This window comes from Lactuca sativa, chromosome 9, assembly GCF_002870075.4.
Source record: "Lactuca sativa cultivar Salinas chromosome 9, Lsat_Salinas_v11, whole genome shotgun sequence".
NCBI classification, from domain to species: Eukaryota; Viridiplantae; Streptophyta; class Magnoliopsida; order Asterales; family Asteraceae; genus Lactuca; species Lactuca sativa.
The window spans coordinates 99,899,130-99,923,776 of NC_056631.2; the positions used below are offsets into that span (position 1 = coordinate 99,899,130).

Here is a 24,647-nt window from a genome sequence, read left to right on the forward strand (position 1 = left end):
ACTCATTCTTAGTGTTCATGTATGTATGTGTATGCTATTATGTCTATGTGTGTATTTGTGTGTGATAATGTGGTAATATTATACAGACTATTTAGTATTTGTAAAACACCATTTACTTAAAAAAATCTTATTTCAACATTCTAATTTCTAAATGTTACTGATTCAACATTTTACTTTTAAAATCTTAATATTTTTTCGTGTTTGTGTAATTTTTTGTGTAAATCTAATAAAATACAATATCATTATACTTTGAATATGTAATTTCATACTGTTTCATATATTTTATAATTCGATATATTTTAGTATTATATTTTTATATTTTAATAATATAGTTTCAAAATCGTCAAATCATGAATTTCTAACCTCGTAACTATGTATATACATAATAGACTATTGTGCAAGTGAGAGGAAAAACCTTTGATAAATACTCTTATGATCGTAACATAAAAATATAGAGCAAGCAAAAATGCAACAAATAAATACATAAGGGACATTTTTGTAATTCACCCAATATTTTGCTCGGTATCATTGTCCTTTTTAGTGTCCTCCTCAGTCTTCACGCTTTTTGGAAACCCTCGCTCTTCGTAGGCTCTCACTACTGAGAGAAACCCTCTTAAAATCTTAGTAATCCCAATTTGAGTAATCATACTGCATTTTGATTTTGGGGCCTTCTAAAACCCTAGTATTTCACGCAAGGTGAAAACACTTTCAAGCTCCAAGTTCTTCGTAAGTATCTCTCCGAATTTCACGTATAGTTGGGTATTCTTTTTAAAATTTGTTAGGTTTAGTCGGATCGGGTTAGTAGAACGATTTACCGAAATTTTGAAATATATGAGAAGATTTTTTAGATGACGAGTGATTTTCATGCTTTTTGTCTTTGACATTTTGAAGAGAGTCGAATCAGTGTTTGTTTGATCGGAAATGAAGTTTTACTGGTAAAGGGTTTCCGCATGTTGGTTGTATATCGCTTATTTATGTTTGCCCTTCCTAGGGTTTAAGCTAAAGACGGTCTAGAACGTACGTATGCCTCTAATTTGTCACTTACAAAGGTTTTTCTTAACCTTAAAGAAATCTGGTTGGTTTGTACAATGAATATGAACAAAAACTGTAATGCTGTTTCTATGGTTATGGTAATCTAGTGATACGCTCTAGTTGCATTATATCATATACTCGTTTTGCTTGAGCTTGGGTTTGATGAACATGGGATTTTAGCTATTTGCATGTTTGTGGGTTATTTGATTATTTATTGATCAGATCTATCTTCAGAGTCTCAGATAACATGGAAGAAGAGGCAGGACCAAGCTTCAAAGATAAGCCTTCAAATGGAGCTGTACATCTCGACATAGACATGGAAGACGACGACGATGATGATGACATGATGGATGCACTATCAGTTAGAGATTTCGATGAACCATACCTAAAGAACTTCTGCAAAAGGGCATCAACCTCCTTTTTCAAACACTATGGGCTTATAAGCCACCAGATCAACTCATACAATGATTTCATCAACGTTGGAATTCAAAATGTTTTCGACTCCATAGGTGAGATCATTGTGGAGCCTGGTTATGATCCCTCAAAGAAGGGTGATAATCCATGGAGGTATGCTTCAATAAAGTTTGGACAAGTCAACCTTGAGAGGCCAAGGTTCTACACTGGAGAAAAAGCCGAATCTGGTAAAGAATTCCTAGAATTCTTACCTAGACATGCTCGTCTTCAAAACATGACATACTCATCCAGAATGAAGGTGAAACTCACACTACAGGTAATAAATAAACGACTAATTTCTTGTTTTTATAGTCTAAAATTGTAACCAAAATCAAGATTTCTGAATCTGTGCTTATTGTGTAACACTTTTTAGGTGTATACACAAGAACTTGTCCGTAGTGACAAGTTCAAAACAGGCAAAGAAAAGTACTTAGACAAACAGATCCAAGAAACCAGGGATCTTGATGTGTTTGTTGGGAGGATTCCTGTGATGATTAATTCTGACACATGCTGGATGAGTGAAGATAAAAAAGATGACTGTGATTATGATCAAGGAGGCTATTTCATAATCAAGGGAGCTGAAAAGGTGACACCATATATACATATACTTTCATAAACATTGTGCAATTTTCTCTTTCACTATGTCATTTTGTATGATAAGATTAAGATTGGAAAAACTATAAAGTTTCAAACTTTTTAGTGCAGATCTTTATTGCACAAGAGCAGCTTGGATTAAACAGAGTTTGGTTAGCAAGTTCTCCAAATTATCGTGTCATGTATCGCTCTGTGCACAAAAGAAAAAGGGTTTATGTGAAACTTGCAGACACTCCCAAGATTGAAGATATAGGAGGAGGGGCACAAGTGATAACTGTTTATCTGTTAAGTTTAATGGATATACCAATATGGATTCTCTTTTTTGCCCTTGGTGTATCTTCTGATAAAGAAGTGGTAGACTTGATTGATGCAGACATTACCGATGGCAATATCGTCAATATTTTAATTGCTTCCATTCATGCTGCTGATCAGAGGTGTGAATTAGAGAAATGTGATGAATTTCGTCAAGGAAGAAACTCACTAAATCTCATTGAAAAACTTCTCAAAGAGAGCAAATTTCCACCCAAAGAGAGTGTGAAAGAGTGCATTGAGAATTACTTATTTCCTAATATCATTGGGTTCAAAAGAAAAGCAAGATTTTTAGGGTACATGGTGAAGTGTCTGTTAGAAGGGTATACTGGGAAACGAAAAGTTGACAACAAAGACGATTTCAGGAACAAAAGATTGGAACTTGCTGGTGAGTTACTTGAAAGAGAGTTGAGAATTCATCTTCGACATGTTGAGAAGAGATTAGTGAAGTCATTACAAAGGGATCTTTATCCAGATAGAAGTGTAGGTGAAATCTGGCAATATCTTGATGCTTCAATTATTACAAATGGGCTTACACGGGCTTTTTCAACGGGTTCTTGGTCCCACCCGTATAAAAACATGGAAAGAACTTCTGGAGTTGTTGCAATGCTTAGAAGAGCAAATCCTTTGCAAATGATTTCAGATATGAGAAGGACACGTCAGCAAGTTTTGTATGCTGGAAAAGCTGGAGATGCAAGATACCCGTAAGTAATTATAAATTATAATACTTTCTTTTTATAGTTATTGATTGATTGATTGATTGATAATCTTCTGTTTGATTGATGTAGACACCCTTCTCATTGGGGAAAGATTTGTTTTCTTTCTACCCCTGATGGGGAAAACTGTGGGTTGATAAAGAATCTAGCTGGCACTGCTCTGGTGTCGACAGCTGTCAGGGGTGGAATTTTTGATGTATTGGTGGCATGTGGAATGGAAAAATTAGTAGATGATACTTCAACTTCTTTATCTGGAATGGATAAAGTTTTTGTTGATGGAGATTGGGTTGGATTTTGCAAAAATTCTGCTTCTTTTGTTGCTGAGTTCAGACGCAGGCGTCGCAAAACAGAAGTACCTCCTCAGGTCAGTATCTTAGATTATACAAAAGACTTAAATGCCCTTCTAAAAACATTTTTTTTTATTTAGGTTGAGATAAAAAGGGACACAAGGCACAAAGAAGTGAGAATATTTCGTGATGCAGGGCGTATTTTACGCCCACTCATAGTCATCCAAAACTTACCCAAAATCAGAACCCTAAAAGGTGGAAGCTATTCATTTCAAGATCTTTTAAACAATGGAGTCATTGAACTAATCGGACCCGAAGAGGAAGAAGATTGCTGCACAGCATGGGACATCAAATACCTCTTCCTCGAAAATGACGAACACGCCCCTAAGAAATACACACATTGTGAACTCGACATGTCATTCATGATGGGCATAAGCTGTGGCATCATCCCTTTTGCTAACCATGATCACGCAAAAAGAGTCCTATTCCAATCCCAAAAACACAGTCAACAAGCTGTTGGATACTCATCCACAAATCCAGACATCAGAGTCGACACTCTTTCACACCAACTCTTCTACCCTCAAAGACCTCTTTTCAAAACCGTTCTTTCAGATTGCCTTGAAAAAGGTCAACAATCTGGTCAAACTCAAAAGGGTATGATTGCTAGACCCGAGTTTTTCAACGGGCAGTGTGCTATTGTAGCGGTCAATGTCCACCTCGGGTATAATCAAGAGGATTCATTGGTGATGAACAGGAGCTCGCTTGACCGGGGGATGTTTCGGTCAGAGCATATTAGAAGCTATAAAGCTGAGGTTGATAACACTGAAGTTTCAAAGAAGAAGGTTAAGTCAGATGAGGCTGTGAATTTTGGGAAGATTCAAAGTAAGATTGGAAGGGTCGATAGTTTGGATGAGGATGGGTTTCCTTTTATCGGTGCAAATTTACAAAGTGGTGATATTGTGATTGGGAAATTTACAGAAGCAGGGACTGATCATAGTGTGAAACTGAAACATACTGAAAGAGGAATGGTTCAGAAGGTTGTGTTGTCTGCTAATGATGAAGGGAAGAATTTTGCAGTGGTATCTCTGAGACAGGTGCGGGCCCCATGCCTTGGTGACAAGTTCTCGAGTATGCATGGGCAGAAGGGGGTTTTAGGGTATTTGGAGTCTCAGGAAAACTTTCCTTTCAGTGTGCAAGGAATAGTTCCAGATATTGTGATCAATCCACATGCATTCCCATCCAGACAGACTCCCGGGCAGATGCTGGAATCTGCTTTGGGGAAAGGTATCGCGTTGGGAGGCTCACAGAGATACGCTACACCCTTTTCTTCTCTCTCCATTGATGCCATAACAGATCAGCTTCACAGGTAATTACTTAATTGGTAAACTAAACTACTCCTTTTTCTTTATGATTATATCAAAGTATTTTCATTTACTTGTTTATTACAGGGCTGGATTTTCTCGATGGGGAAACGAGAGACTCTATGACGGGAGGACGGGCGAAATGGTAAAATCACTAGTGTTCATGGGCCCCACGTTCTACCAGAGGCTTGTTCACATGTCGGAGGACAAAGTGAAGTTTAGAAACACGGGCCCGGTGCACCCGCTGACGAGGCAACCGGTGGCTGACAGGAAACGGTTTGGTGGAATAAAATTTGGAGAAATGGAAAGGGACTGCTTGATAGCTCACGGAGCCTCTGCTAACTTACACGAGCGCCTTTTCACACTCAGTGACTGCTCTGAAATGCATGTCTGTACAAAATGCAAAAGAATGGCGGGTGTGATTCAGAGGTCTGTTGCAGGTGGACACAAGATCCGGGGCCCGTATTGTCGGGTGTGTGATTCGGTTGAAGATGTGATTAAGGTGAGTGTGCCTTATGGTGCTAAGTTGTTGACGCAGGAGCTCTTTAGTATGGGGATTTCGCTTAAGTTTGATACCGAGTTATGCTGAATTTGGTAGAAGATGTGAATTGTTGAAGTAGGAATGACTTGTTTAGGTTGAATGGTGTAATGACGTGTACTCGTACTCTGTGCTTTGGTGGTTGTACATTGCTCTTTGTTGCTGAGCATGGTCTAATTGGTATGGCATTATGCAACTTTGTTTGTCTTTTGGTGGATGGATGTGTATATTGTTTGTCTTTGATCTTTGATAATATTATTATGGTCCAAATGCTAACTATGTAAATGCATTAGTAACATGAGAAACAATGTTGTTTTGGTATTTTCCTAGAACAAGGTTATGTGTAACGTATATAACAATGTTGTTTTAGTGTTTTCCCAAAACAAGGTCATGTAGTGTACATAACAATGTCATTTTTATGTAGTGCCAAAACAAGGAGGTTATGTCTAGGGTAACATACAAAGCAATGACATTTTGGTGTTTTCCCAAAACAAGTTTGTGTCAACGGGCCTAATCCCTATTCATTTGATCTGCAATATGGTTGTAGGTGCCTAAATTCAGTTTTTGGATATATCTAACTTCATTATTATACCTCTATATAAACGGCCATATATTCATTGTTGTTAATCAACAAATCAATAAAGAAGACGATGAGCAAATTAGTTGACTTTTGTTGACTTCTAAGTTAATTCACAAAAAAATGATTATGGAACACGAAATGTAACATCAAGATGCTTATGTTTTTTTGAGTGTAATTATGTATTTGGAATTTCGATTAAAAATATCAGTCTGGAAAGTATGTTGCTATTTTGAGTATCTTGTTAAAACATGAGTTAGAGATATAGATGCACATATTCTTCGTACATTATTATCTACAGAGAATACATAGGTTTTATATGTATTTGAAAGAGTTTCCGGTGAAAATGTTACAACCCTAACATCACATTCTGAGAAGTTTATTATGGAATTTGATATGTAATTGCTATAATTGTATAAAAAGTGAAATTGGAATGGAACGCACATCTTAGAAACATGTAAGTGTTTGGATGAGATGCAAAAGTTGGTAGACAGATAAATTATGTGTTTTTATGAGTTTATAAAAAATAAAAGTTGGTTATCTAAATTGGTAAACTACTATGTAACACCCCACTTCTAGTCTAAAGGTACACCAAAGATTATCATTTTTATTTCAGAATATCTAAAACATCAAGGTAATAAGTTCATATCATTTAAATATACACTACAATACATTGCATAATAAATGACATGCACTAAATTATACATCTATTGAACAACTATATTCTATACTTGTTCTTTAAGTCATATGCCTATCCTATGCACTTGTAGTTTAACCTGCTACCTAAACACGAAGTTTATAAACAAATGTCGACTATAAAACTTAATGAGTGATACATATATCATACTTCTCCATATAAGGGTCGAAAGAAGCCCAACCTCAAACACTTACTACTTGGTTTCAGAAGAAATGTTCCTAAATTTAAATTTTAATCCCTACCTAATTAGGTTGGATTCATGTTGGGTACAATTTGTTGTGATAATATGAAGCATCATAGTTTATATCTGAAGTGAAGCTCTGAAGTTTGTAACAAAGTGAAGTTTTGTAGTTAGTATCCGAAGCTGTTCATAGAGCATATTATGCTCCTTCAAAATTAGTTATAACTTGTAACATAAGCTAATTGCTCCTAACTGATATTGTATGTTAGTGTAAGTAGTCTGTTGTGTGCATCATATGTGCATAAGATATTATGCTCCTTCAAATTTAGTAATAACGTATAACATAAGCTTATGTTAGTGCTCCTAACTGATAGTGTATGCTACTTTGAGCCTTCTGGTGTGTGCGTCACGTGTGTATAGCTCATGTGTCTTTTTATGATTGGTCAAATACCACACCTCCTTGTATCTTTAATTCTTTATATATAAGTGTGTGTCATTGTAATAGGGTAACGATTTCATTGTATCTTTACTCGTATTCTTTATGGATGCTAAAGCTTTTCTTGTACTCTATTCAATAGATCAATCAAAGATCTTCAAAGTATCATTTACATCATTGTTCAACATTTAATTCCCCATTTATCAATTCATCGTTATGTTTCTGACTCATTAATTCGTACAGGAGCAACAAAGCCCTTTTAAAGGAGTGCTAACTTGTTCTCAAAACTCATTTTGAATATCAATATGATAAGTTCAATACTATAAGCAAAGACCTCATTCATGTTTAGGGCAATAAAAACCATGAATACATTGTTCACCTTATTCTATTTTATGTATCGGAATATGGTAAATGGTTTTCTGATGATGCGATATTAAATCGTCTATGTCTTATATCGTACATTCTCTACTTTGATACTACCTAATCTAAGATTAGGGTCTTGAATTGCCTTGTGAATACAATACAACATTATATGATATGATAGCATAGCCTAATTTGTAATATGTGTGATAATGATAGGACAACTGGTCTACCAGTGTTTGCATTCGACGTATAATCTATAACCACCACATGGTTTTAGATATCTTTATGAAAGCATGCCCTGAAATGACAAATAATTCAACTGGGAGTTATTTCTATGTACTCCTAATTTGATTAATAATGAATTTTGTTGTAAAGAAGTAGTAAGATTTGATTGTGACATACAGAATGAGTTGTTACATCTTTAAAACTTGTAATAATTGTTTTCCAATACATTCAAAACACCTTTTAAACACTTTACATAATAAATCTTAAAAAAAAAAATCTGATTTACTAGGATCGATTGAACAAACTATTTAAGATTTTCTTTCATGAAAATGAAGATGACATTCACAACTTTGTTCGCTATATTTTGATTTGGAAAAGGAGATTAATTCGTAAATGGATTCTTATTAATTTATAACTAAAGACTATTACAACTCGCTAGTCATTCATTTCACAGCTTTAACACGGCGGCAGTTTTAAGAATCTCCGCCGCTTGTGGCCCGGGTCTTCAGCCACTCAACCACATCTGCAAACACTAGCTCCACGTCATCATCTTCTTCTCCGATCAACTGATGCCACATCCCGGGGTATATCTTTAACGTCTTATCCTTACTGGCGGCGCGTCGGTGCAGATCCTCCACACACGCCGGATCGCAAATAATGTCATCGCTGCCGTGAATTATCAGCAACGGCAAGTCTACTTCCTCGAACTTACTCTGCACATCCCTGCAAATCCGAAGGAGTTCTTTCGCAGTGGATGCGCGAGGTCTCGCCACGGATCTCCTCGGACTAGCCATCGCTAATTTCCGCTTCCATTCTACCTTGAACGACACCTCCGGAATAGAGCCGCGAGTGGGAACCACGCACCACGTAGGGATCACCGCCGCGGCGATGGAGAGGAAGTGCTCCAACGGCCACGGTGGCTTGTACTTTTCGCTTATCCCACACATGGCACCGTTAAGGACTAATCCGTCGAAGGGTTTCCCGTCGCGGCGGAGGGTGATGAGAAGAGCGATAGCGCCACCGAGGGATTCGGAGTAGAGAAAAGAAGGAAGCGACGGCGCGTGTTTTTCACGGAACGAGTTGAAGAACGAGATACAGTCGTCGACGACTGGATTGATGTCAGGGATATGAAGTCTGAGACCATCGGAGAATCCGTGACCCTGGTGGTCGATAGCACAGACGATGAATCCAGCCTTGGCGAGGTAGACGGAGGTTAGTTGTACGAACCAGCTTGACTCGCCGGTATAACCGTGGATAACGCAGATAACGCCGATGATTTTGGTCGGCGGGAGTGGCGTCCAAGACTGCGTGAAGAGTTTAAGGCCTCTTGGGTTTATAAGATGGTCGGTGGTATGGACAAGTGAATGATGGGCGTAGAATTCCTCCGGTGTACGTTTTCCGAAGGGGCTGGTTTCGTTGGCCTCTGCAATCGGATGTACCATTTTCGCCGGTGGTTGTGGTTGATGACGACGGATGGAGTGTTGCTGATTTAAGATTTATAGAAAGTCGGTAGGATTAGGAAGATGGCGAGAAGAGCGTTGTGGGTAGTAAATGTTGGGTCGTTGTGGGTCCTTGTGACTTGAATTGTTGAGAACGTATTTATAACGAAAGTTTTGTTGAGAGTGAGGGCAAACCAAATGAACATAAACAAAACTTTGTTTAGTTGTTTATATTCATTCGTGTGCAAGTTAAACCGAACAAGCAAATCAACAATGATAGATAAGTGAGATTTTTTTTTTGGTTGATGTTTGTTAGTTTAACAAACTTATAAACAAGTTTATTTTTATTTGTTTATACTAGTTTCTAACCCGTTGGAATCATGGTTATAAAATTAATTAAAATTTTATAATAAAAATATATAATTATTAATCAATTATTTTAAATAAATTATTAATCAAGAGATATATTAAAATTTTAAAGTTATTATAACTTCAAATTTAACATATAATTAGAAAATATAAATTTGAATTTTGAAATGAATTACCTAATATATCTACATGACATATGACATAATATTAATGAAGAGTTGTATTAGAATGACACTTGACAAAAAAAAAAAAAATTAAAACTATTCATTTATTAGAATAGGGATTCGTTAATATGTTAAATACAAAATAAATGATCATAAATAAACAAAAATAAAAATACATAAACGTATCTAAAAGCAGGCCCGATCTAAACTATTGGTAACCCAGGCGGTCGTCCATGACTCATGTTTCCACGAGACCCATAATTTTTAGGGTATATAATTTATGCGATAATGACTTAGGAGGGTAATAAGGTTTTCAGTTTGTCCGTATTAGGTCACTAAGGTTTTTTTTTGTGCGTATTAGACCAATATGATTGTTATTACCGTTTAGAAATAGTCATTTTACCGGTTTTAACGGGTAAAAAGGACTATTTCTAAACGTTAATAACAACCATATTGGTCTAATACGTACAAAAAAAAAACCTTAGTGACCTAATACGGACAAACTGGGAACCTTATTACCCTCCTAAGTCGTTAACACTAATTTTAAAGACATTGAGAATATATGACCATCAACAGTAAACTACTTCGTTTAGAACCCGCGTCGTCCCATATAACCTGCTACTCCTCTATATGGCGAAGCTCTTCATCTATAGTCGTCCATTTGGGGACATCCGATAAAATTGGAACGATACAGAGAAGATTAGCATGGCCCCTGCGCAAGGATGACAAACACAAATCGAGAAATGGTCCAAATTTTTTTTAACCCTTCGTCATCTTCTCTGGAACCCTAATTCCCTTTTCAAATGCTAATAGAGTTCAATTGTAATTCTTGCGTTTCAGTAGTTCATCTACTGAAGTCATGATCAGACAACATGTGGATTCTATGGTCAGATTGATCTTCTTGTTGATGTCTTCAACCATTTGTGGCAAGTAAGGATGATCGTTCTTTCTATAAAGTCTTCTTTAAGTTTTTTACTTTTCCTGTCATTAAGTTTCATGCTTTATAAACTTCCGTTTATGTGTTGTATATAGTATGTATGTATTTTTTTATGTGCTGATTTTTTTATTCATTTTGCAACTTCAGTTTCTTAGTTCAGGTTGTGGTTTTGCTTTTTATAAAATAATTGATAATAGACATCGTCTACAAGTTCCTGTTGGTTTTACATTTCCATTCGTTATCAAATGTAGACATTGATGGGAGGTATCAAAGTGAGATTTTGTTTTTGTACATATGGATGTGTTCATGTAAACATTTAAATGACAAAAAAGAAGTTATTGATAAAATGTTGCATATTTATGTAATGAAGATCATCAATCATATGAATTTCTGGACTTAGAAGTTCTGGAAGGGTTGTGAGATAAGTTTAAATGAAAGCAATTATTTTCAGTCAGACAAATCAGTCACATTGATTAGTAAGCATGTTTTCTAAATAATTAGGGTTAATGACTTAGGAGGGTAATAAGGTTTCCAGTTTGTCCATATTAGGTCACTAAGGTTTTTTTTTTTGTGCGTATTAGACCAATATGGTTGTTATTACCGTTTAGAAATAAAGGACTATTTCTAAACGGTAATAACTGATGGGTTTTAGCCATAAGAACTTTCCTATGTGCGCATGCAAAACCCTAATGCTTGGATCTAGGCTTTCTAATTAAACATGCTTTGAATCCAAGACTTCTAATGACTATTTAGGAATAAGAACAATGTTAAAACAGATCTAGAATCATACCTTGAATCCCTTGTTGATCTTGTTGTCTTGGAGCTTCTAGAGTCACAATTGTCACTCCTCTAATGGCTTACAAACACCAAATAGCAAGGAGGATGATTTAGGAGAGAGGAGAGGGGAGGAAATCGGCCAGGGTTCTCTTACTTTAGATGAAGTACCAATTTCCTTATGCCATAGGATCTATTTATACTTGTAGACTCCTTAAGGGTTACAACCTAAACCCTAATTGGATAATCATCTCTTAAGGCTATCCAAATCCATTCCTTAGATAACCCCTTGGACGATTTGAAGCTATCCTTAGCTTCTAGAATCCGTCCAATCCATATCTATATGGATTTACAGTCTAAAGTTTAACAATCAAACAATTGACAGTTTATACCCTCTTATTTAATTAATCTCTTTAAGTCACCAAATTAATTCCAATTAAATCTATGACTTATATTAATCAAATAACAATATATTATTCTTTATATTATTCTCATAATATACTAATAATATTTACTCTCTCTTAATAAATCATCCTATCAAGTTGCTATGGTGAAGGCAACCCAAAAGGACCATGCACAATCGGGTCAATTACTTGCCTAATATAGTTGCAGCCTTAGACACTATTCCAACAGTCTCCCACTTAGATAAGTCTAGTAACTATATGCACAAGTACAATTCAGTTTGCAATCGTAGCTCTCAAAGACACTGTCAAACTCTGATCTAATCAATCTTGTCCTTCAGATAAGGGATCGTACAGTCCTCTGTTAGATATCATACTGACAATCCTATGGAATGGTTAGTCAAGCATTTAGGTTTCTCGATCTCTGATTTATTCGACATAGAACTTAATCGAACACATCAATTCAGTTCTGACCGGGCCCAGCACATAAGTCAAATCAAATCATCGAGCGGCCGAGATATCGCTTTTACCTTCTTAAATAAAAGTTACAGATAAACTTCGACTTATATGCATTTACTTATTCAATAATCAACTATACACAACAATGCGTTTTATAACATTGAGTTACCAATGCGTTTTCGCATTATCAATGTACAATCAATCAGCAAATAACAAACCATATATCTAGGTTTTAAGACTATATGATATTATCGTCTTGCGATCACCCTTTTATATCATATTCCATAAGGTGATTCCAGCAAGCGCGGGTTTGTTCCAATGCTCAAAACCAGTTCACAAGCACTCATGAATGTCGCAGCAACCCTTTGCTATGTCTAATACCATTTAGACAATCTACGCACCGATTCATGACAATCTTCATTCATATCTACTTCCAACATATGAACGATTGTGGACAATTTGAACAATTCGATTATTCCTAATAAACTCAATTATTCTGGAAGTCAAAACATGCAAAGCGAAACAATAGCTAAACAATTAACATAAGATAGTAACATTACTCATAAATAAAACTCCTTTATTTAATCATCAAATGTTAATTACATTTATCAATTACACGTTTCTAATACTATCTAATTTATGCTAATATCATCCTTCAGGCCAATACTCCTAGCATGCTGCAAGTGCTTAACCCTACTCAGTCCCTTCGTAAGCGGATCTGCTGGGTTATCTTCTGATGATATCCTCTTCACTACGATTTGTCCTTCTACTACACGATGTCTAATGAAGTGATATTTTTTGTCGATATGTCGTGATCTACCATGATCCCTCGGTTCCTTGGTCAAGGCAACCGCTCCTTCGTTATCACAAAAAATCTCCATGGGCTCCTTTATGGCAGGTACAACTCTAAGATCACCGATGAAGTTCTTCAGCCATATTGCCTCCTTCGACGCTTCGCTCGCTGCAATGTACTCTGATTTGCACGTTGAATCAGCTACGGTTTCCTGCTTGGAACTTTTCCATGTCACTGCTCCTCCATTTAGGGTAAAGACCCAGCCCGACTGCGAACGGTAGTTGTCCCTGTCGGTTTGAAAGCTGGCGTCACTATACCCTCGCACCTTCAAGTCATCACTCCCTCCGAGGACTAAGAACCATTCCTTTGTCCTCCGAAGGTACTTAAGGATATTCTTCACTGCAATCCAATGTGCTCTGCCAGGATTCCCTTGATATCTGCTAACCATGCTCAACGCAAAGGCTACATCAGGGCAAGTACAAGTCATAGCGTACATGATTGAGCCAACTGCGGAAGCGTATGGAACTCGGCTCATTTATGCTATCTCAGCTTCGGTACTCGGACTTTGAGTCTTACTCAACTTGGCATTACTTTGTATCGGTAATTCTCCCTTCTTTGAGTTTTTCATACTAAAACGTTTTAGTACCTTCTCCAAGTAAGTGTTCTGACTAAGTCCAATTAGTCTCTTACTTCTTTCTCTTACTATCCTTATTCCCAAAATGTAAAAAGTCTCTCCGAGGTCCTTCATAGCGAAGCACTTCCCGAGCCAGGACTTAACCTCCTGCAGAGTCGGGATGTCGTTTCCTATGAGTAATATGTCATCGACATATAGAACGAGGAAGCTTACTATACTCCCACTGGCTTTGCCATATACACAAGACTCATCTTCGCTTCGTACAAATCCAAACTCTTTGACTTTCTCATCGAAGCAAAGATTCCATCTGCGAGACGCTTGCTTAAGTCCATAAATGGACTTCTCAAGTTTACACACTCTATTCGGATGCTTCGGATCCACAAACCCCTCTGGCTGAGCCATGTAAACATCCTCAGCCAACTTTCCATTAAGGAAAGCGGTCTTGACATCCATTTGCCAAATCTCATAATCATGAAATGCGGCAATCGCTAGCATCACTCTAATAGATTTTATCTTCGCAACTGGTGAGAAGGTCTCATCATAGTCAACTCCGGGAGTTTGAGTAAATCCCTTCGCAACCAATCACACTTTATATGTGTGTACGTTTCCATCCACGTCGGTATTCTTCTTGAAGATCCATTTGCACCCAACGGTCTTACGTCCGGACACATAATCAACCAAATTCCAAACTTGGTTATCATACATGGATTGGATCTCGCTATCCATTGCCTCTTTCCATTTCGCAGACTCCGGGCCTGCCATGGCTTCCTTATAGCTATTAGGTTCATCAAGATTTATTAGTGTACCATCACTAATATACGTGTCCCCTTCGGTAGTAATATGAAAACCATAAAACTGGGGTAGAACTCTAACTCTATCGGAACGTCTAAGAGGTAAGGATTCTTCAATCGGTTCAACCGGAGTTTCCTCCTCGGGTTGAGTGCCAGCGGTAGAGGATCCTTCATCTATCGACTCTTGAATCTCTTCAAGCTCGATTTGCCTCCCACTGTCTCCTTGTCCTATGAGTTCTCGCTCTTGGAAAACTCCTCTCCTCGCAACAAAGACAACATTGTCCTTCGTTCTATAGAAGAGATATCCAAAGGATGTCTGCGGGTAGCTGGTGAAAATACATCGCTCACTTCGGGGTTCGAGCTTGTCGTGAGTATCACATCTTAGGAAAGCCTCGCAACCCCAAACCTTGATATGTGCCAACGAGGGAGCTTTCCCTGTCCACATCTCGTGAGGTGTTTTGGCAACCTTCTTAGTAGGGACTCGGTTAAGGATATGGGCGACAGTCTCTAAGGCATACCCCCAAAAAGAGATAGGTAGTGAAGCACGACTCATCATAGAGCGAACCATATCCAATAAGGTTCGATTACGCCTTTCTGCCACACCATTCAACTACGGTGTCCTAGGAGGCGTCAATTGCGAAACTATTCCACACTCCTTGAGATAATCGTGGAATTCAAGACTTAGGTACTCTCCTCCTCGATCGGATTGAAGCATCTTGATTTTCCTGCCCAATTGATTCTCCACTTCATTCTTGAACTCTTTGAACCTTTCAAAAGTTTCTGACTTTTGCCTTATTAAATAGATATACCCATATCTACTATAATCATCGGTAAAAGTCACGTAGAAGCGGTTCCCATCCTTCGTGGTTGATCTAAACGGTCCACATATATCGGTGTGTATTAAGTCCAATAGACCCTCACCCCTTTCACACGTACTCATGAAGGGTGACTTAGTCATCTTTCCAAGTAAACAAGACTCGTATGTGTCATCTTCCCTAAGGTCGAATGACTCCAACACTCCATCCTTTTGGAGTTGGGCTATGCGTTTCTTGTTGACATGTCCAAGACGACAATGCCACAAGGATGCTTTATCCATACTAGTGGAAGAATCTATGTTCAAAACATCATTTCCTAGGTTATCAACAATCATAACAGTTTCATAAATTCCATTACATGGTATAGCTTCAAAGTAAAAGACACCATTTAGATAAGCCAAAATAGAACCATTCTTATTATTAAAAGAAAATCTAAAACCTTGTCTATATAAACCATGAAATGAAATGATGTTTCTAGCCATTTCTGGCGAATAGCAAAAATTTTTCAAATCTAAACATAAATTATTCCTAAGCACTAAAGAATACACTCCAATCTTGGTCACATGCGACGATCTTCTGTTCCCCATGATTAGATTGATTCTTCCTTGCTCCACATCCCTACTTCTTCTTAGTCCCTGCACATTAGAACAAATGTGGTAACCACAACCAGTATCAAGAACCCAAGAAATAGCATGATTAGAATCGTTAGATTTAATTGTATATATACCTGCGAAAGATGGCTTGATATTTCCTTCCTTGATGGCTTGCAGGTATTCTGGGCAGCTTCTCTTCCAATGTCCTATCTTGTGGCAGTGGTGGCACTCTGCCTCCTTAGGGTTAGGGCAGGGCTTAGCGGGATCAACTTTGGTCCCACTAGAAGAGGCACCATCTCGGGCTTTAGCCTTGCGATAGTTCTTAGATGAAGCCTTCCTCTTCTTTCCCTTTCCTTGACCAATAGCCAAGACATGAGCAGCGGGTGGATTGGGAGTTGGTGCAACAGACTTGTCTTTGAAGTTTCTCTCAGCGACCCTCAAGAGACCTTGGAGTTTGCTTAGGGTGACCTCCTCTTTGTTCATGTGGTAGGTCATCCTAAATTGATTGTACATCGGAGGCAATGAGTGAAGCACCATGTCGATCGCCAAGTCTTCCCCAAAGTCAACATTTAACTTGCGAAGGCGGTCGACATACCTTTGCATCTTTTGCAGGTGCACGGTAAGAGACTCTCCATGACCCATCTTAGCGGAAATCATGTTAGTGAAAATCTCATAACGCTCTTGTCTCTCGTTTTGGTGGTATCTCTCCAATAAGTCTTGATGCATCTCGTACGGGTACATGTCCTCGTAGGACTTTTGGAATTCGGAGTTCATGGTGGCTATCATGATGCAATGTACCTTCGTTGCATCTTGCTCATGAGTTTCAAAAGCGGTAATTTCAGCCGGAGTAGCGATTTCAGGGTTGATTTTCTCGAGTTTCTCATCGAGGACATACTCCTTATCCTCATAGCGAGCAATGGTGCGAATGTATCTTATCCATTCGCTAAAGTTCGTTCCATTGAAGGTGACCTTTTGGCAAAGGCTCATCAATGTGAAAGAACTAGCAACAGCGTTGTTTGCGTTCGACATCTACAAATAGAAAGGACAAAAATAGATTAGAATATGAATCCCTAATTATCACCCAATAAGAAAAATTAGGGCTAGGATCCAACAATAACATTTACATATGAGAAAAGGGATGCCGTAATCTAACATGCAAATAAATTGAAGGTAAGTGAATGACGATTCACTAATTCTCCACCATAAAACCTAACTATTAGTCCTAAATGTATTGAGAATTCCTAGGATCGGATGAGATTCATTGAAACTATTCAATGGCATGTTTAAATCTCGATATGCCCATCTAGTTTGTGACTGGGATACTGAGGATCACAAAGTGGGTGTGAATTACCATGCAAATTCACATGGTGCCTGATCACCTATTCGATGTGCCGGTAAACCAAACACGCTCCATCGAACTATGATAAACAATGAATCACCCTTTGCCACCTTTGCTTAGAACCAATTAGTGTGCCGGTAAACCACACACGCTCCACTAACTTCTTAGCAAGGGTGCAAAGTGTAATTTCATGGGATTGCATCAATTCACTTTTCCTAAAGTAACTAAGATTGGGAAATTTTAAAATATGTGTAGTTACTTTGTATTTCCTATTATACTTTTAATGAGAGGATGAGGTTGCCGTATCCTACCCGTTCGGCTAACGACCCTCCACCGATCAAGCAAGCGGTGGGTGTGAGTGTACACCCATTAAGCGCCATTTTATAGGCCGCAACCTTATACCCACCTTATAGATCGACTTCGTGAATGAGGCCTACTAACGGTAAGACTAGCATTTTATTTATACATATATATATACATATATATATATATATATATATATATATATATATATATATATATATATATATTAATCTTGTAATATTATATTAGTATAGGGTTGTATTTTAAACATTTTAAAATCTAGGGTTTGAAATTTAAATTGTCTAAATTAAAACTTTTAATTACAAAATATAAATTTCAAAACTTGAGGACAAGTTTTAAACATTTAAAACATGGAGGATCAAATAACCAATAATTTCAGTTAACAATTAATTTCCTAATTATCTATATTTGATTTATTCAAGATTTCTTGCAAGATAATTACCAAAATAATCAAAATAATTAATTAATTATCATATAAGGAAATTAAATATTTTATTAGTTGATAAATATCTTTAATTAGATCAAGATAATAGTCATATATATCAAAAAAACGGATTAGGGTTGATCTAATATGATTAAGGTAAGTTTCCATAAGATAATCATGAAGAAATCCCGAATCTGGCCAATCCTGACGCTTGGACTCGCCGAGTCAGGCCAACTCGCTGAGTCCACTTTGGAACTCGCCGAGTCCATGAATCAGAAACACAAAAAATGAATTTTTCAGCTTAGTTTCAGACAATTAAGCAACAATTTAATGAAAACCAAGCTAGACTTTGATACCACTGATGGGTTTTAGCCATAAGAACTTTCCTATGTGCGCATGCAAAAACCTAATGCTTGGATCTAGGCTTTCTAATTAAACATGCTTTGAATCCAAGACTTCTAATGACTATTTAGAATAAGAACAATGTTAAAACAGATCTAGAATCATACATTTGAATCCCTTGTTGATCTTGTTGTCATGGAGCTTCTAGAGTCACAATTGTCACTCCTCTAATGGCTTACAAACACCAAATAGCAAGGAGGACGATTTAGGAGAGAGAAGAGGGGAGGAAATCGACAAGGGTTCTCTTACTTTAGATGAAGTACCAATTTCCTTATGCCATAGGGTCTATTTATACTTGTAGACTCCTTAAGGGTTACAACCTAAACCCTAATTGGATAATCTTCTCTTAAGGCTATCCAAATCCATTCCTTAGATAACCCCTTGGACGATTTGAAGCTATCCTTAGCTTCTAGAATCCGTCCAATCCATATCTATATGGATTTACAGTCTAAAGTTTAACAATCAAACAATTGACAGTTTATACCCTCTTATTTAATTAATCTCTTTAAGTCACCAAATTAATTCCAATTAAATCTATGACTTATATTAATCAAATAACAATATATTTTTCTTTATATTATTCTCATAATATACTAATAATATTTACTCTCTCTTAATAAATCATCCTATCAAGTTGCTATGGTGAAGGCAACCCAAAAGGACCATGCACAACCGGGTCAATTACTTGCCTAATATAGTTGCAGCCTTAGACACTATTCCAACAATAACAACCATATTGGTCTAATATGCACAAAAAAAACCTTAGTGACCTAATACGGACAAGCTGGAAACCTTATTACCCTCCTAAGTCATTATCCCTATAGTTTATAGATGTATAAGTTTAATCTATCTATTTGTTTATTAGGAGCCCACCTAACTTCAAATTATCCCAAGAAAATAGATTTAATGGACTAATATACATATAAAAAGTGAGAATGGATAATACACTTGGCACCTTTCATGAATCGCAATATAGAGGCAGGCAAATCAAATGGACGCCCACGACTTGTGGAATCAACGTCCTCATTATTGGTTAACCTAGGGGTGTTCGAGATTGCATTTTATGTGACTTTTTGGCTTTTGGTTTTTTAAAAATGTCAAAATTTTCAAAAAGTTGTTTGCCATTTACAAAAGGCCTTTTGATTTTTTTTTTTATTTTTTATTTTTTGCAAGAAGGAATTGGTGGTTTTTCAAAAGACAAGAAATCATGACTTTTTGTGACTTTTGCCCTCTTAAAAGGTAAATTACCTTCAAAAGTTAAGAAACATTAGACAAACATTTTTTAAAACCGACTTTTGACTTTTGCCTCCCTCAAAAATTAAAGTCAAAGAGTTCTTTTACAAAAAGAACTTTTCAGCTCAAAAAGCAATCCCAAACACCCCTAGTTAATCGCAATCATCTACAAGATTTCACTCATCTACTTCTTAATTTGATAGTTTTGATCTTGCCTTCCGCTTTCCCTTAACTTGCTTGACTACTTCTCGCAAGTTTTGAATTCCAACTTTATCTACAAGATACAACCACCCTGAATCTCGATTTTTCTTGGAATATGATACCGCCTGCAATAAGATTCATGAAAACACCTTTACTTGTCTCTTTTATTGAGACTAGAAAACACATAGAAAAGAGAAGAAACACAGAGGGAAAGAAGATTTAGTTGATAAGTCCCGTTCAAGGCCGGTCCAATGGTTTTTATTGTCCCGGGCGAAGAGACTTAAATATGCCCCTATGTTTATAGCATATAAATTACCGAACACATTAGAATATCTAAAGTTAAAGTCCTTCAATTCAAAAAAATAACCAGATTGCAAGAAATGTCCCCAATTGACTGGAGCTTTATGCTTGTTAACAACTATTAAGAAGTTTTTACAAAAATATACATGAGCATATCACTAGGATAAGCATATTCATAATTCTTTTGAACGAAAAAGAAAATTATTAAATAAAAACTACTAAATGAGAACCTAAGTACAATCGATATATAAGCAGATCAAATAATACAAAGATATAGGATGATAAACCTAGATAAGGAGCCATAATAATTAAACAACCTAAATCTTCAAGAAATAGCAACAAACAACATATCCCGGTTACGTACGACAATGAGACAACTCAACCAAACATCAACTTTAGATGTTCAGTGACTAATCTTCAAGTGATAACATCAACTATCTGAGTCCGAAGCAGACTATGGATCTTCTGTAAGATTTCCAAACAATAGTGGGACAAAAAACTATGGATAAATACATAAAAAAGATGTAAAGTTTTTAATGTTTTAGTTTATATGCATCAAAAGCACACACCGAAAATGACATTCTCTCAAGCATTCTTCCATCAACTCCAAAAGATTGGTCAGTCCTAATTTACCATAGAATGCAGACTCCTCCATTAACCTGCGGTGATAGAATATATATATATATATATATATATATATATATATATATATATATATATATATACACACACACATAAATAAATTGCATATTTTTAATACTTCAGTTTAATATCTGATTTATTCGACCAAATAAGTTAATTTTTTTTACCCTGCCAAGTGAACTAATATCTGATAAATGTTAGACAGTCAGAGATCAAAAAGACATACAAAATAAAGGGGGAGAAAGGAATCTAGCTAATATTAATGATTGTTTTTTATATAAAGAGTAAAGTGATTACCTTTCCGGTTAGCTAACAAGGGGAAAACAATGACGAACAATAACATTTTAATTACATCCATCTAATCGTAAAGTATACTGATAGAACCCCAAATCCGACATAGACTAGCGATTCTTGGAGAAGCCATGGGAAGTGGTTCCATTAAGTTCTCTTTTGTACAAATTTCTCCATCGAAGATATCTACGATCTATAATTTGAAAGAAAACAATCTATATCAAAAGATTGTGTGAATACACAAAAAACTTAACATAAATATACATCGAGCAACAAAGTGACCCAAAATCTAATTGAAATCATCTTGGAAATCTGAATCATCTAAGACAGTTGAGGCATATCGATAAAATCAATCGCCTCCTCGTCTCCTACGCTAGTAATAGCCTTTATTAGTTATTTGATTTCCGACTTACCGCTACCACCTTAGGATATTCCTGCATCGTGCCGATTTGGAATGAATATGGAGAATGGGCTTGGACTGATAAGATTATACATGCACTTGAACTGAAATTCCTGCCCCTCAATTTTGTGCTACCCTGGGCCGTCGCCCAAGCCGCCCATGCCTTGAGCCGACACTGGTCCCGTTGAATCCCATCGATTAACTTTTGGTTCATCCCCTAGGGTTTGATCTAAGATTTTTATTTTTTTATTTTAGGTTTTCTTGCTTGGTTGTTTCTCATTATGGCTTTTGATTTGATTAATTTCTGATTTCTGAATCCATTAGGTTCTATTTGCTTCTCATTCCTATATTTTTGTTTGATCAAAGTTTTTTTTTTTTTTTTTTTTTTTAATCAGAAGTTTATGCTTCAAAATTTCAACTTCAATATATCATATTTCTGACTTGATAAAGTAGTATGTTAGCTAGAATTGTTGGTTATTAAAATTTTGACTTTTGTAACTATTTTTTTTATAGCTTGTTTGGCATTAGGCTTCCACAAAATGGAGACATAAATCATAAATCAAATTTATTCTTTCCTTGAAGTAGTGCTTGATTATTAAAAATCGTATAATGTTAGTCATATGAATTCAAATGATCTTTTTTCTAATTCAAAACATTGAAAATAACTTTGCTCAATAATATAATTCCTAGTTTATAACTTTGATTCTCACAATGTCGAATGTAGGGGCGAGCATTTGGACCCACAGACCGAGAACTAGCCCTAGACCTGGTAAGCCAATAGGTCTGGTCCAAGGTCCACCAATTTCTATAAATAGGTTCGGTCTAAAAGCCGTCCGGTCCGGTCCAAATGCTCACTTTTACGTCCAAGAACCGAGAACCGAACCTGGACCTAGTAAGCCTCAACATATCCAGTCAAAAAAAGTCCATCAATTTCTTTAAAACCGGTCCGGTCCAAGAGTTGGTCCGGTCTGGTTCAAATGCTCATCTCTAGTCGAATATACTATAAAGGATTTTCACGCTATTAGTTTCATCGGATGTGAATACAAGATTATAGCCAAAATATTGGCTAATTCCTTAGTTAGGGTGAGTGGTGAGGCGGTTATTCTTGACAATTTGTTGATTTTTAGCAAGAGGGTTGATTGGTACAAAAAAAGCTTATAGAAAACCAATGGTTTTCTGCATTGACATCGAAAAAACTTACAATTCACTTCATTGGGATTATTTGGATGAGCTACTTGAAGAAACATGTTTTGGTAAAGGTTAAAAGACAATATAATTGTTAAAAACTTTTGATGAATTAGATGTTATTACTTTTAGTAAACTGTTAACATGACTGGTTTTTTTTACATGTATAAAAATTAATGTTTTCATCAAACTATTTTTCATATTTAAGTTTGATGTGCTTTCTATATCAAAAGTTAAAAAATGTTTTGTTTATAATGATGTTTGGTTGATTGTAATTTTGTCATAAAATTTATGTATTTTGGTTTGTAATCGTATATTTTTTTACATGTATAAAAATCAATGTTTTCATCAAACTATTTTTCATATTTAAGTTTGATGTGCTTTCTATATCAAAATTTAAAAAATGTTTTGTTTATGATGATGTTTGGTTGATTGTAATTTTGTCATAAAATTTATGTATTTTGGTTTGTAATAGTATATCAAAGTGTTTGTAATCCAGATTAAGGTATGTACTTTTGGTTGTATTTCTTGTATCTTTTGAGTTGTAAGTTTGGCTACTAGTAAAACCTAAATAACCAATGGAGCAAATGGACTAAACCCTAAATGTCGGAGGCCAGGCCAAAATGGGTTTTGGGCCTAAGTAGTTTTCCACCCAAATTGGGTCTCAACCCAAACCACGTCTTGGACCTAATTAAGGCGTGTCTCGACGCAATCCACATCTGCCCGCAAAACTCTTGACCAAAATAGGCTCAGCTTAATATGGTTCTCGGTCCAATAAATTGAAATCAAGAAGTATGATTGAATGATTTTGAAAAACACTAAAAACAAATAAATCAAGAGATCAATCAAATCATACGAGCTTTGATATTAGTTAGTTAAATAAGAACCATCTTTAGATTGTCCAACGATCGTTGATTTCATGATAAACATTAGAAATTGTAGAATCACAACAATCTTCGATGTAAAACATAGTATAATCAAATAAGATGAAGAATAAATGTTGATTCTCTTGAAAACTCTATTAATACACTTTTTTTAGTTAAATATATAAAGTACAAAAAGTACCACAATTACATAGCTGACCTAATTACAATAACATATCTTACTCACTATATTAGAGGAAACTAGATTACATGCTTAATCAATGAGTCCTCCTTATAGTTGAAATGTTGAATGGATAAGAACTTGAGCACAAATAATAACATGACATGTGGAAATGAATATTTTGTTGAGCTATTTGTTGCCCAACAGTTAGGATTGTAAATTAACTAGACTGTTCATCGAACAGTTCATGAACCATCCATCCAAAAGTTTTTTCATTCAATGAATGAATGAACATGATCATGAATTTATGTTTGTTTAATTAAATGAATGAACATGAACATTGAACTGATTCGTTCATTTATGTTCGTGAATTTTCGCTTATGTTTGGTTATTATATTACATTATATATAATATGTTAGTTTATGTTCGTTTATTATGTTCATATGTTTTCATATATGTTAAGTTGTGTTTAATTATTTACGTTCGTTTATGTTCATTCAAAGTCTTAACGAACATAAACGAACGGACATGAACAAGGTAATTTATTAAACGAACGAACATGAAAAATAAAATCCATTCATTTATCCTTTTGTGTTTGTTTGTTTGTTCGGTTAACATAAACGGACAAACTTGAACAAGTTATGTTCGTGTTCATTCGGTATGTTTGCAGCCCTATCAGAGTCTTCCCATGCTAACATATGCAAACCTTTATGACCTAATATTAACTTGATAGAAAACTCCTTGCATTCCTTTGTCCACCTTAAGTCACTTTTAGGCGGTTGTAGAGTGTATATGAAGTATGTTATAGAGTGCAAGAGTATACTACGAAATGAGTTTTTGTTTTTCCATTTCTCTAGTAAAGCTATTCCTTGATATAATAGTTGTGGTAATTAGTGAAAAAAATTTGGTGCGTGGCAAAGTTGT

At 36.0% G+C, this 24,647-nt stretch overlaps 2 protein-coding genes and 1 non-coding gene across 3 annotated transcripts; 2 read left to right on the forward strand and 1 right to left on the reverse strand.

The window, feature by feature from the left end:
- The first annotated feature begins 545 nt into the window (after positions 1-545).
- LOC111915066 (DNA-directed RNA polymerases IV and V subunit 2) lies at positions 546-5,486 on the forward strand. Its single transcript, XM_023910771.3, has 7 exons — positions 546-726; positions 1,267-1,762; positions 1,859-2,071; positions 2,191-3,092; positions 3,177-3,468; positions 3,532-4,757; positions 4,840-5,486. The coding sequence occupies exons 2-7, from the start codon at positions 1,280-1,282 to the stop codon at positions 5,339-5,341; spliced, it is 3,618 nt and encodes a 1,205-aa protein (XP_023766539.1). The 5' UTR covers positions 546-726; positions 1,267-1,279; the 3' UTR covers positions 5,342-5,486.
- A 2,665-nt stretch (positions 5,487-8,151) lies between these two features.
- On the reverse strand, positions 8,152-9,508 carry LOC111915065 (caffeoylshikimate esterase). Its single transcript, XM_023910769.2, has one exon. It carries the CDS (start codon positions 9,209-9,211, stop codon positions 8,243-8,245), a length of 969 nt encoding a protein of 322 aa, XP_023766537.1. The 5' UTR covers positions 9,212-9,508; the 3' UTR covers positions 8,152-8,242.
- An 888-nt stretch (positions 9,509-10,396) lies between these two features.
- Positions 10,397-10,499, forward strand: LOC111915074 (U6 spliceosomal RNA). Its single transcript, XR_002858027.1, has one exon. It is a non-coding gene; the product is annotated as a U6 spliceosomal RNA (small nuclear RNA).
- The last annotated feature ends 14,148 nt before the right edge of the window (positions 10,500-24,647 follow it).